We start from the raw sequence: 14,633 nt of genomic DNA on the forward strand, positions 1-14,633 counted from the left end.
AGCACAGCAAGGTCCCTGGCACTGCAGTGGGGTCTGCCCGGCCCGCCTGCAGCCATCGCTTGGCCTGTGCTCGCGGCCAGCAGCTGAATAAGCCCCCTGTTGCTGGTAGGGTGCTTGTCCCGAGCACAGACTGAGCTGTTGGGAGCCAGGCCCTTCCCCTGCCCAGCAGCTGGAGCAGTGAGTGACCATGATGGGCAGCAACCTAAGAAAAGCAGAACTACTCTGAGCACTGTGCTCTGGTCCTTAAAGTGACAAAATAGTGAGAAATGGCATAGGAGGAGAACATTGGGTTGGGAAGGAAATACCATGTCTCTGCAACAAGCTCTCTCATCCCAACTCACTAGCCCACAGAGACAACTTGAAATCAGTGTGCAGATTCCCAGGCTGAAACTAAGCCAGCTAGAACCTCAGCATTGCCAGAAAATCCAGACCAAAGTAGATCAAACTGAGCATCTAAAATCAGTGGTGGTATATGCAAACATGGGTTGAAGTGACTTGTCCAGAGCAGCACAGAAAGTTGCACAGACCTAGAAAAACACACAAAGACCATGATGCACAGCCCTAGGCTCCTTGCCCACGCTCCTACTTACTTCATGGATAAACAGACTTCCTTACAGATCTAAACTCCCAGAACTCACATATTTGTTTTCAGCAGATGCAAACCCACAAGTTAGAGGCTTAGACGTGTTATCAACAGAATGGTTTGTCTCTTGTGTTTGTCTCAAAGTGGTTACATTGAAAAGAAAAGTGGGAGCCACAATCATTTAGTAACTCTAAACTCATAACAGGTTGCCACGTTGTGGTGTGAATTTCTGTTCCGTCTAGACACTGATTTATTAGGCAGTTAAATGATTGTTAAATGTTTTGTGTAATTTCCTCCCTCTCCTGTGGAGAGACTTCCCTTAGTCAACAAGTATAGGGAAGAGACGCTCACTGCCTTTATGCCCTTTCTTGTCTCATGCCAGTGATTGCCTGTTTTGGAAAATGCTATTAGTGGATTTTGTTTGTATATTTGCCTGTTCAATGCATCTGGTTTAATTGCTCAGAATTGCCAGAAGAGTGGCTCCTGACACTACAGGTATCTGTATCAGAAATGTTTACTTGTCTAAAGTTTGCAAGCATTGGACATCTAAACTGCCTTAGTTCCACTGAAGGGTAGAGCAAACCCCGAGGAGGTTGCCCTGGCTGCCTACAGCACAAATCATGGTTTCTTAAGTTAGAATAGTTGCTTGAAAGGTTTGGCGTTGACTGTTTCAGAACAAGGGAGAAAAATTGTTTTCCTACAGCTGCCTTGCCTTCTTATTTCTACTTGTCAAATGTATCATAACAACTGCTTCTGGGTATTATGTCTGCAAATAATAAGTGGTGCGGTAGAGGCACAGTTGCAAACAGACCTTGGATGATATGTGTGGGGCTGACAGCAGCAGTGAGCGAGAAGCCATTAGAGAGCTAAAGAATCAGTTTCTTATGCCCATTAAGCAAATTGTACCAGGGAAGGGGAGTCGGTTAGTACACAGATGAATTAGGACACTGGGAAGAAACATGTCTGGTCACATAATTTAAACCTCTGCGGGACTTTTTGGAGAGGAAAAACTTACTGCAAAATTTTATTGTCCAAGTCATTCAAGAATCACTTTCACTTTGGTCAAAGCTTTAGGACATGAAGGACAGAAGCCCTCTTGATTATGTTTTTTCCTTACTAGAATCTTATGAATGACTGTAGCATCTCTGCAGGTTAGCCGCAAATAGCCTTGCTTTGAATCAGACATAGTTAAGTGGTCTGCAAGTGTCCCCATAGATTTTGCTAGTGCATACCTGATTTTACCTACAGCACCGCTTGCTGTTGCATTCCTGGGTTTCTCTCTGTACTTCAGCAGCACCAATTGTTTTCATGCTCATTAATGCAGAAAATTGAGTGTTTCCAGGCACTAAACTCAGGCAACCTGAAGTCTGTGACCTCTTGAGAAAGTAAAACTCTAAATGACAGGAAGGTGATTGTACAAAGAACCAAATTATAGATAGACCCTCAGCATGCAACAGATTTGTAACAAATTCTTTGTCCAGCCATAGGTACTGTCTTTGTATCTGTCTGAATGCAGCAGCCTTAAGATAGTCAGAGGGTCCCTTCTCATTACACTGTGGGAATCTGCTGTTCATTTACTAGGCTCCCAATGAACTGGAACTATGCTTGGAAACTCCTGGCAGCAATCAATATAAATGCTACAGGAAGTTTTCTCACACACCTCCCATCTGCTGCTTGCTGCTTTCAACAGGCACAACAGAATCACTAGTGTGCGCCATAAAAGTAGAATTATTACCTGTTGGCTCTGCTGACACAAAAGCAACTAATCTGAGTTAATTTCCAGTTTCTGCACTGGAAAGATTAGTTGTGTTAGAAGCTGAAGCAGAAGATGAAGGGCATGCACACTATAAGTCCAAGTTCAAGTGCTCAACCGGAAGGACCCCCTAAAGAACAGTTAGCAGCAGCTGCTGCTGCTCCTACTTTCCCGCTTTAGTTTTTCTCCCCTTGCCTCTCTCCCTGTGCTTTTGTCCTCGTGGCGTGGCTACTATTGTGTAGTAGTTTTAAGGAATGAAAGCAAATGACTGCTGATGGGTGACATGATAGAACTTTATACAGGAATGCAGTTCTGTTCCAATGCTGGATGGTAGCCTGACAAAGCCAACGGACATAACACAATAGGTTAAGAACAATTGTTAGGCGTGAGCATAAATGTCAGACAAAGTAAATCATGTGATATACAATTAGCAGCACAGATAAAAATGTTTAATCGTGAATCAAAATAAATGTAAGGGCTGTCAAACAGCCTGAGTTGGGAGGTAATTGCATGAGTTTTAATCCATCCAGGGGTGTAATGAGCCATAACTGACATGTCATTTTGAAGGGTTTTGGAAAAATATTTGGTATCCTGTTTGTTCTGGTTGTAAGTGAATCTGAGTACTGAGCATGTGCAGGAAGTCTGGAATTACAAACTTGCGTGAACTTTTCACTGGGGACATTAGCATGCATGTACAGCAGCCTGTATGTAAATGATGTTATCTTGGCTGTTTTATATGTGTGTTTTCAGGATAAGAGATAATACTATTGTGTTAGCTAATTACCTGCAGAAAAAAATATTAGAGATTTTTTAGTCTTAGACAATATTTGTATTAACCTTTTTTTTTTTTTAACTCAATCTGATTTTTTTTTGTTTTGTTTTCATAATGTATTGTCAAATATTAAAGAATTTACCCTGCTGCCTTAATCAAAAAGGGAATCCTATACCTCAGTGAGACTTTACATGGATGGGCTCCTTTGCCAGGATTGCAGCCAAATTTGGAATAAATTCCACAGCTCTCCTGTGATGCAAATATAGGAATTGCTTCCCTCAGCACTGAGGCAGCCAGCTTTGAGATGTAATGCTGTAACTGTTTAACAGGCCACAGCAGCAGTATGTAACAACTGAGGACAGGAAGTAAAGAACTGTTATGTTATCAAATTGGAATCATAGGACAAATTTAAGTCAGTAAAATTAATTTTCCTGAAATCAAATTTGACCAAGACAAACAGGGTTAATGTTTTTGTAACAGACACCAATTCAGTGAGAAACAAAACTTTGACTTGAATGGGACAATGCATGTGTTTAAAGTTAAGCCTGTGCTGAAATGGGGCCATGGGAAAGGTAGCAGACTTTCTTTTACGTCCCATCTGAAATGCAGCATTGGTGGTCCTTAATACAGTCCCGAGGTAAACGAGAAAACTAGCTTTCAGATGCTTTGTTTTAATGTATGTGCAATTTGTGAATCAACATGTATTGTCTATTGATGTTATTTCAGAATTATACCTTTTACATTTTTAAATTGTGGTGTTCATCCTGGCATTTTTCCTTTTAATTTTTGGGATATGATGCTAATAAAATCCATAGTGAGAGTAAGTTGTCCGTACAATGTTCATGTATGCTAAATAGTTAGCAAATAAATATAGCAATGTACAAAAAAGGAATGTTAGAAATCCTTAGATCAAGTAAAGTGATTATTCCCCTCTATTCTGCATTGGTGAGGCCATATCTGGAGTATTGTGTTCTGTTTTGGGCCTCCCACTACAGAAAGCACGTGGACAAACGAGAGAGTCCAGCATAGGACAATGAAAATCGTTCGGGGGCTGGGGCACATGACTTCTGTGGAGAAGCTGAGGGAACTGGGAAGAGAAGACTGAAGAAGGGATTTAATAGCAGCCTTTAATTACCTGAAGGATGGTTACAAAGAGGATGGAGCTGGACTGTTCCCAGCGGTGGCAGATAACAGAACAAGGAGCAATGGTCTCAAGTTGCAGCAAGGGAAGTTTAGGTTGGATATTGGGAAAAACACTCTCACTAGGATGGTGGTGAAGCACTGGATCGGGTTACCCAGGGAGGTGGTGGAATCTCCATCCTTGGAGATTTTTAAGGCCTGGCTTGACAAAGCGCTGACTGCAGTGGTCTAGTTGGGGATGCTCCTGCTTTGAGCAGGAGGTTGGACTAGATGCCCTCCTAAGGTCCCTTCCAATCCTTAGTTTTCTATGATTCTACGAAAATAGGCTGTGGTGTCACAAGGCAAGAAGATAAAGGCTAAAAATCTGAACATACTGGCCTGGAAGTGATAGATCCTCTCTAAACGTGCATTAGAACAAAAATAAATGGTCAGTCATTCCAAAACGGTGCACTCAAATTTGCTTGAAAATAAAACGGGGAAAAATGGGATTCCTATATTTATACAGCCACATTTTCAATCAGCCATTTTACTAGACCCTTACTTAGTATATTAGGGCAATGAAGATGAAGGAAAGATAGATATGAATTACAAGGCTGCAGAAAGTGTGTGCAAGTTGCCAATGCCTATGAGGCCACAAGGTACAGCTGAGGACCAGAGAAGTCATGGCCTAAAACCTACTGGAGGCAAAAACAATCTTTCTGGGAAAGAAGTAGGGCAGAAGTAGATGGCAGTTTTCTCATTGAATCCTGCTGTATTAAAGGTAACTTTTTGATGCCTGAAGTACACTTACTACATAATACATGCCTGGCTATTGTACCCCTCAGATGGGCGCAGCATATATCAAATGTTCCTCTGAGCTTAGTCTCAGCAGAATTTCTGCAGGCTAAGCAAGTTTGTAGGAATAATTGGGTTACAATAAGATGTATCTAAAAATAAACCTTTTGCACCCTGCTCCAAAGCTCATTATAGGAAAAATGTCTTCTATTTTATCTGGATTGAAATTGAAACGACTTAAGCAGCATTGCACCAGATGTAACAAGTTTCTGATTTTGAGCAGCCTGGCTAGAAATCCAGATGAGAAGATCATGGTCTTGATACATACTTTAGCTTACATTTAAAGATTAACTGCTCACATTGTTTCTGATACTGGGGACAGACTAATAAGTGCTTAGTAATTACCTACCATAGCAAACTTTCATACTCTGTTTTAAAAAGTGCGGCAGGTTATTTTTAGGCACTGAACTGTCTAGTAAAAGAAGTGCTGAAGCGTATCAGTTACTAGGAGACAGATCTAAGTGTGTCAGTAGACAAAAATTATTGGAATGTACCAGGGATTTTTTAATTTTGGGCCTGAGACAAGATACTTAAGGAGAAAGGGATGAATAGTATAAAAAATGATTGTTAACAATGTTATTGGCTGTACTGAGAATACCAGGAAACAGCTTTCTCTCAGTTACAAAGCACTGGTTACACCTTAAATGTCCTTGTACAATAGATCCCATTACACCCATTGTACGTATAGGTACACTGATGCATAGAGAGATTAAATGACTTGTATGAGCCTGTACACAGGAGCCTGAGTCAGTCAATGGGCTGGTAACAGATTTTGGGTATTAAAGTAGCTGGTTTGCTATGCTTCAGAGGTTTAGCACAGAACTTGCAAGTAGTGTGGGGGATGCACTGGATGCTTTGTAGTGAGGTAGTGATTTTCTCACCTTTCCAATCCTGCATTTTTGAGTAGATGTGATATCTTTTATTAGACCAACTGAGTAATTGAAAAAAAATTCTTAGCAAGCTTTCGGTCACTGTCACCCTTCCTTCAGACATAGGGAGTCTCTGCTGGTCTAAGACCCTGAGCACCTGAGATTCTGAGCCTGAAACTCTGAGTACTTTGAGTACCTGACGCTTCCTGTCTATGGGTGGGTGCAGACGTTACACCTAATGCGCTTTAAGCATGCAGAAACCACTTTACGGCTGTAACAGAACAGACGTTAGTTAATGGCATATAAAGCACTTTAAGAATGGTGGACTGGATCCCACTTGAAGTTAAGCATGGAGGAATGTGTACTAACCTAACATGCTTTCTGTTAGAGCGCTTTATCGAACACGTATGCCAGATCCCATTGAAAGTTGATATAGAGCATGATTGCTACCATCCCAGGCAGCATTGCCCAGGGCTGCATTCTAGCCTCAGACAGAACTCCTTTGCTTTGCCCAAGTGGTGGGGCAGCCCCAGCTGTCACTTACCCCAGCCCTGCGCACAGCCTTGGCGGGAGTGGGGAGGGAGGTTCCTGTCCTTGTAATTTCCCTGGCCCCATAGAGTGCCACAGCCTGCTGCGGGGGCACTGTTCAGGAAGGAATTCGGGGTTTATCTCCCACTGCTGCCTGCCTAGGGCTGCTGTGAAGACAGATCCTGGAGCCCTTCCCCTGCAGAGCTTCTGCCAGAGGCTTTTTGAACATCTGTACTTAGCCTATGTGATGGCAAATGCTGAAGAGCAGCCCAGAATCTCAACAGTGTTGGCTCTTAATACCATCCTGCACACTATATCAAAGCTTGCTAAGGTGTCCTCAGCGCACAGCCTGTGGCCATCTTCCTCAATTCAAGCACTATGGAAATTTGTTATGAGTCACACACAGGTGTAAAACCCAGGCCCTACTGAAGGCAAAGGGTTTTGCCATTCATTTCAGTGAGGCCAGGATTTCCAGGGTTTGCAGAGAAGCCTTCACCCTGGTTTGGCCTTTTATCTGATCTAAAAGGGCCACTGCAGGAGTGACAATCTCAACGTACATCTCCTGACTCGCACTACCCTGCCGTTAGAGTCAATCATAATGAGCATAAAACACGTTTTCAAAATTTCACATGTATGTTCCTCTTTGCTTCAAGAAACCCAAATGTGGCAGTTCCACCGATCTGCACACAGCAAAACAGTACTTTATTCATTTTACAATTCAAAGATTACAGCTGTGCATCCCATCATTTTCTGTCACTTCTGACTAACAAAAGCTCTATTGAGATAGTAACTGCCCCCACCCCCAGAAATGTGACTCAAAGTGATCACACAGCATGGCAGTTGACATAAATGGCAAGCTGCCCTATTGCAGGATGAATGAAAATAACTTTATTTGCCTAAGCAATGGCCAGAATTGACCACAGAGGATAGGAGTTTTGTCAGAACATCACTTCAAGCTCTCGTTAAAAATTTTAACTGCCATAGAAATACCACAGCATTCAATGGAAATAGCCTAAAAATACTGAAGTAACATTAGTGAAATGTAGACACAGACCTGTAGCATTTTGTCCATTTTCCACACATGTAGGTTGCATTCTCTTGCAATGCAAAGGGAAGGCAACAAGAAAAAAGGGAAGAGAAATGGGCACTTGTCCTTTATTAAGCAACATAGGCACCTGCATGAGAAACAACAGTATTTTGCATTTTTGCAAAATAACCAAGTTATCCCAGGATGAGGGGAGAGAGTAGGAAAGTTTGCAGAGTGAACCCAGAATGATTTGACAATCTGGCATGTCCCTGACTCTTTCTTTAGTATGCAGACGGGCAGTGCTGTTCCACTGGCACAGAATTGCTGCAGTGAGTTGATGAAGATCTTTTCAATCCCCTGGCTTCCCAGTGCTGTCATGACAACAGCCACTTTCTATATCCTGTTGAAGCCCTTTTCACATTCAGTGAATGCTGCGCACAGAAAAGCAGGTTTTTCTCATTTCTCTCTCTCTCTCTGAGACTTAACTGAATGAAAATAGCGATCAACACTGTTATGCCTACAAAACTGAGCAGAATCTATCAGGTTCACTTCCTTTCAATAAATGGGATGGATCCATAACCATGCATGTTTTGGAACCTTAGAAGATAAATATATGATGCATAATACTCTGCATTAGGTTTTGCCAGCTATGGTGCAATCATTTGAGTACTCACTGAAACTGGTTTGAATTATTCTAGTGCAGGGATTGGCAAACTATGATCCTCAAGCAGAATCCAACCCACCAGGCAATTTCATCTGGCCTGCGAAGCCCAGACATCAACAACAATTTGGCAGCGAGGGAATTCAGCAGCATGCAGCAACCAGGTTGTAGGCATACTGGCTGCAAGGGAAATTGTCAGCCAGGGAAGTAGTGGTGGCAACTCTGCCTTTGACTGGGCTGCATTATTTCGGTCTGTCATTCCTAAAAGGTTGCTGACTCATTTCAGTGAATAGGGGTGCTAATTCTAAAAAGATATAGTGAATGGGTCTTGTCTGCTGATCTGACCTTCTGTGAAGTTCAAGGAAATTGAGTGCTTGTGGTCACAGCCCACCATTCAATAATATTTAAATGTTTAAACAACAGAACCTGCCATCCCAAACTGCAATACACCAGCTGTAGGTAATGTTTTCCAGCTGCAGGTCAGAAAGACTCACTTTGTATCAGGGGCAAATCAGGTGGGTGCAGTGGCACTGGGAAAACATCCACAGGCTCTCTCCAATGGCTCCACCAGCTGGATTCAGGCCATGGGCTATAGATTGCCAACCCCTGCTTTGCAATCTAGGGGGCCAGATTTTTTATCTGACCTTATATTTTCCACAATATTTGCATCTTAGGCCTTGATGCTGCAGCTTGATCCTGCAGATTAACTGTCCCATTAGTTCAAGTGGGAAATTGCACACACACACTAGGTAATCTGTTCCAATATTTAACCATTCTCCTATTTAGGAAGTTCCTCCTACTATCTAATCTAAATCTCTCTTTTTGCAATTTGAGCCCATTGCTACTTGTCCTGTCCTCTGCAAACATAGAGAATACTGGATCACCATCTTCTTTACAGCTACCCTTTTTCTATCTGCATACTTACTGGGCTTCTGTTCTCTAGACTAAATAATCCTAGTTCTACCAGACTGCTTTCAAGAACTCAGCTGTGTTGCTGGTATGGATGCACCTGACAACTGGAGTAGTTTCACCAGCAATGTCCACTGAGATTGCACATGCACGCTGGGTATCCACCTGCCCCAGTGCCAAGAGCAAAGAGTGGCACAGTTCCTTTACACCCTCTGCGGCTATCAGACAGAACTCTAAGGCACCTACATCTCCATTCAATTCTACAGAAATCTTTGGAAATCGTAGAAAGTATTGACACCAGTTTGCAATAGTTTCACCCAGGATACCTTGCTCATTGATCAGATTTTGGTAGTTTACCTACTTTACTAAGTGGTTTTCCTTTTTATATCTTGTGGGGGATTGCTTCCAGGTACAATACTTTAGGGACATTTTAAGTTGTCCATCTTAAACATTTTGTCACCTGTGATCAATTAATGGGCACATTAAAAAGCATTTTTTATCTGGGCCCTGGGGGTATGTAATATATCCCCCCCCCATCCCCTGCCAAAAAACGCACACACTGCTCCATGTGTAAGTCCTAAAGGACTCAGTTTAAGGTGTGCTTTTTGCCTTCATTTTTTATTAAACCACTCTATACAATGCCCTCAGATGTGACATGCTCCACCTGAGTCCAGAAGTGCTTCCTGCAAGTACTAGGCCCAACAAGATCAGACAAAGCCAGCTGCTACATGTCCTCTGTTCCTGGATGAGTTATTTGATCCAATCTATACTTTCTTTCCTGGATGACTTCAAGCACTTTAATTTCAGTATCTGTTCAGATGTATAATCTAGTCTCTTCAAATACTGGTGGGTTAGATCTAAGAGGGCTATTGTCATTCTTCACGACTCCATACCTGGATATTTGATTGCACCTGTCAGTGAAGCCCTTTTAGAGTTGGCAAAATGTATTTAGTACTTGGCAAATACCAACCACAGTAATACCAAGCTCTAAAAAGGCAGATACAAAGTACCAGGTAGCATTTGTCAGTTTTATTCAGCACCTGTCTTGTTAGTGAATCTCACAGCTGATTAAAGGAGTAGGTAGCAACAGACAAAGATGACTCCCAGAGGAAAAGAATCTTAGTAGCTCAATTTATTAGGATGTTAGTGTTACACCTCTGCCAATGCAGTTCTGGATTGCTATTTATCAACTATTCCTAGCAGAATATGTCTTTCTTGCAAAACTCCCACAGAAAAGCAGAGAGGAGTTAAATATATAACTTGTGTGAGAGAAATCAGATCCCTTCAGGAAGCTCTACATGGTTCTGATATTGCCTCATTTCAGAGTGATGCCAATCATCCAGACTCCAAAGTCTGGGTGTTTCCCCAAGAGGTGCAGTGTTACGTTTTCTCTTTGAGGGCCTAGATTGATTTAGTGCAAAAACTCTATTTCCGCGTTATCCCGACCTGTTATTCCTAAAAGGTTGCTGACCCCTGCTTTAGCAAATAGGGGTTCTGCTTCTAGTAGGATATAATAAATGTGTCTTTTCTGCCGATCTGACCTTTTCTGAAGTTCAAGGAAGTTGGGTGCTCATGGTCACAGCCCACTGACCTATAATATTAAATGCTTCCTTTCATAAGAGCAAGAAGTGCCACACTGGGTCCAATGACTGGCCCATCTGGCCCAGTATCCTGCCTCTGACAGAGGCAGAAGTGGATGCCATACAAAGAGAGCATCAAACCAGGTATCTCTAGAGTGATATATCCCCAATGCAATATCCTCTCTGGCATCCAACGTTTATGGGCTAGAGGTACCAGAGGAAATGTCTCCAAACATTCTGTACAATAGCCATTAATCGATCTATCATCCATGAATTTATCCAATCCCTTTTTGAACCTGACTATGCTATCTGCCTCCACCACCTCCTACAGCAACTACACATTGTATAAGAAAGTACTTTTTCTTCATGGTTATATACTGATTTGTACGAGAAAATAAGAAAGACCAGAAGCTTTTACTCTAAGCTAGTGATTCTCAGAGTGCCAGCGTTGATAAGTGAGAAGTGAAGTGACTTGGGAGGAGATAAGAAAATAAGGGCAGGCTCAGGCTCTCCCTGACTGGCCATTCCCCCACCACCTGGCCCTATCTGCAAGGAGGTATACACTGTAATAAACAAATGAGTTATTTAAAATGTGTTATGGCTCAATTTATAAAAGTAATGGAGGGTGCCATGAGTCTACAAAGGTAAGAACCACTGCTCTAGGAAGGGATAATCACTGGGAAACTACAACCACCTTAGAGCCTCCTGGAAACAAAAGTTTAAAAAAAAAAGGGAAACAAGTTGTCATTTGCTACATCCTCATCCCATATTGCAACTATAAAAAATAATTATTTGGATGGCTTAGACTACACTTTATACCGATTTATTCCACCAATTAGGGAACTGCCACCTGTACTGGACATTAATGTGGTACTTACAGACTTAATGAGCTTCCTATTTTAATGCCTGACATCCTGTTTCTTGTTCATTTATCTATGAAGACATCCTTTTGAGCTGCAATGACATGAGTCAAAATAAGGGGGGAAATGCAGGCTCTCACAGCTGGCTTTTCTTATGCAACACTGCAGGATAAGGTTCAGAGTAGGTACTCACATGCCTACAGTAATTGCAGATTTTCCTTTGAGCCACATGATTCTTTAATTCATATTTCCCCCTAAACCTATATCGAGCAGGGGATAGCTAGGCCATATACTTTAAATAGTTTTGGGGAAACTCTGAAAAAAATTGGTTCTTTGCAAATGAAAGGATAAGGTTTTGAGACTATTTGTAACATTTGCTGACAGAATGAAAGGTTAAGTAATACCAGCCTACAGTATACCCAAGTATGTGCTAGAATTCATTAGGCCCTGTGATGAGCTACCTACTTTAGATCTACTTGGTCAGCTAATGGTTTGCTTCACCAGGGCTTAGGCAGCTTCAGTAGCTCCCTTCCAAAGCATACTCATTTGAGACATCTGCAGGGCAGCTGCTCAGGCTTCATACAATACTTGAACTAAGCCTCAAGCCTTTAGTGCAGTAGCTGCTTACGTAGTTTCTCAGCATACCATCTTGTACTAGATTCCTGCTTGTGACATCCCATAAGCGGAATATATAGAGATGCCCACTCAAAGGAATAACAAAATTAACTTGTCCCATGGTAAATGGAATCCTTTGAGATGTGTTTTTGTGTATTCTATAGCCTGCCCTCATTCCTTGCTACTGTTGGTACTGTAATGGTGAAGAAACTGTGTGTTGATTGGGCCTGCACAACTCTTTATTTCCAATTGGTGGGATCACAAGGAAACTCAGGAAATGTATACGTCCTCAAGGAAGGCTGCTGGCCAAAAGATTGTGCTCTTGAACTCCTGGGGCACCAAGAGTAAACTGCATGGACACCACATCTCAAGGAAATCCAGGTTCTTAACCATTCATTCCCCATTCGTTCCTCTGTTTGCTTCCTTAGAATAGATGTTAGAAGCAACTTTTTATGTAAGTACACTAAATAATTCTGATTTATCACGACCTGGCACCCACCCTTTTCTGTTCCATTCCTGGATCATAATCCATAGATTGGCTAAAGTGTTGAACGTAGGGAAGCACAGATCTGAAGTGGCACTATAGCCACCTTTATAGCTATTGGCCACTGCAGTATGACAACTAGCACATTTTTTTTTAACCCTAACCCAGAGCTGGGCAATAAAGATCAGTTGCATACCGGTAACAAAATCTGCATTGCATCTTTTTCTCCGTAAAGAGAAAAAGGAAGCATACGACAAGTACTTTATCTTATAGCAAGGGTGTAAGTTTTTTAATGTCCGCTCTGATAGAGTTGGCCATTCGAAGATGTGTGTGTTAACAAGAATAATGCAAAGGCTGCAACTCTCTTATTCCCAAACCTTGTTTTCAGGCCCACTTCATACTTTCCCACCAACTCCATATTCTAGCAATTAAGAACTTGATCTCAGCCTGGGCCAAATGTTTTTTCAGAAAGCAAAACATACCATTTATAGTCCTCTAAATTTGCTTACCCGATTCTCTAGGGGCAGATGTAGTTGGTTTGTTTTCAGATTTGATATCCCATTTTTTTCAGCATATTGGCTGTCTTGGTGTTTCCTGTTTTGATGTTGCTATGGTACAGTGTTACTGCTAATGGATCCGTGGGCAATTGCTGGGGTGAGTTCATCTCCACGTGTTGGGACTGTCTTAGGCCCAGGCCAAGTAACTTTCGATTGGGGTTTTGGGATCCTTCCAGACAGGAAAGCAGCAACCATGAGTTGCTAGAACGGGAGGTTCTGCTGATTTTTCTCTCGTGGCCTGGTATTTCTCTGTCCGGGGACTGGTGTCTGGTCCTGGGCCTAGCATTCAGCATTTTTATTGTATGGCACACTCTGTGGGATGAAGCATGTTAGCATTGGCTGCCTCGGTGACCCAGTCAAGGAACCAACGGGCCCAACGGTTCTCAACCATTTACGCACAAGACACCCTCACGAAGTTCAGGGCACCTCTCAGCAACACCGGCTTGCAGCTTTCACTCCGTTCCTGATGGCTGAAAAACAGGAGAGTGATTCTTCTGTGGCAAAGAACTGAGAGAGGCCACAAAAGAGCAGCCTCACCCTGCGGTGCCTGCCCAGGCTGTGCCAGGTGCCACAGGGCGAGGTGTGCACACACATGCTTTGCAAGGATTTCACGCAGGGGAATCCCCGTACTGACAGAGGCCACGAGGAGGCTGCCCACGCTTAACACTTTGCTTTTTGAGGAAAGATTTTCATGTTCTAAGCCAAATCAAGTCCAAATCCGTGAGTCATTCAAGAACCAAATGTGGCCCTGCTCCACCCCCACCTGGGGCTTCAGATGCTTCCCAATCCTTTGACAGGCATCCTCTGTGCAGGCCGGGCAGCTTGGGGTTCAGATGCCCCCCGAGTTTCACTTGCCCTTGGGGCTATGGCTGCAGGAGCACGTGAGGGAGGAGTCGGCATGTAGCCAAAATCTGCCCACTGAATTATCTCCTGCCAAGAAAGTGCTTTTCCCTAGGAAAACCACCTTCCAAGTTATGGTATTCCCCTACCAGGTAAGTATGGGGGGGGTTTCCCCGTGTGGAAGCCTCCCCATGCCACGTGGGGCAGGCACCCCGGGGTGAGGGGGCTGGGGTGGCCACCCCCACCTGCTCCCCAGGCGCAGGGGGCACCACGTGAGTAGCCTAGGGGCACGCGTGAGTCCACGGCAGGAAGCCGGGAGCCGAGCAACTTCCTTCCCATGTGTATGCAATGCAGTGCTCCACCTACTCCTGCCCCATCCCCGTTCGCACTTGGAACAGCCCGTCTCACGCGCAGCCTCGTTCTCGCTTCCTCGCCTCCGCAGGCGCCTGGCGCTGGGCGCTGCACACCCCCCCAAACTCCAACGGTTCCATTTTGTCCCCGGGCGCGCTCCGTAGCGCGTGCGGCGGCCCCTCCCCTCTGCGGCTGCCCGGCGCGGCGGTAGCAGGCGGACAGACACACGCGCGCGCACACACGCACGCACGCGCACGGGCGGGGACACGC

The 14,633-nt window shown here is 43.6% G+C and overlaps 1 protein-coding gene across 1 annotated transcript in view; it reads left to right on the forward strand.

The window, feature by feature from the left end:
• Positions 1-14,146: 14,146 nt before the first annotated feature.
• AEBP2 (AE binding protein 2) overlaps positions 14,147-14,633 on the forward strand; it is a 102,358-nt gene continuing 101,871 nt past the window's right edge. Inside the window, exon 1 of the mRNA XM_019515839.1 lies at positions 14,147-14,164. Within this exon, the coding sequence (XP_019371384.1) occupies positions 14,147-14,164 (18 nt within the window). The remainder of the gene's footprint in view (positions 14,165-14,633) is intronic.

This window comes from Gavialis gangeticus, unplaced genomic scaffold (assembly GCF_001723915.1).
Source record: "Gavialis gangeticus isolate Ggan-Ray unplaced genomic scaffold, GavGan_comp1, whole genome shotgun sequence".
Lineage (NCBI taxonomy): Eukaryota > Metazoa > Chordata > Crocodylia > Gavialidae > Gavialis > Gavialis gangeticus.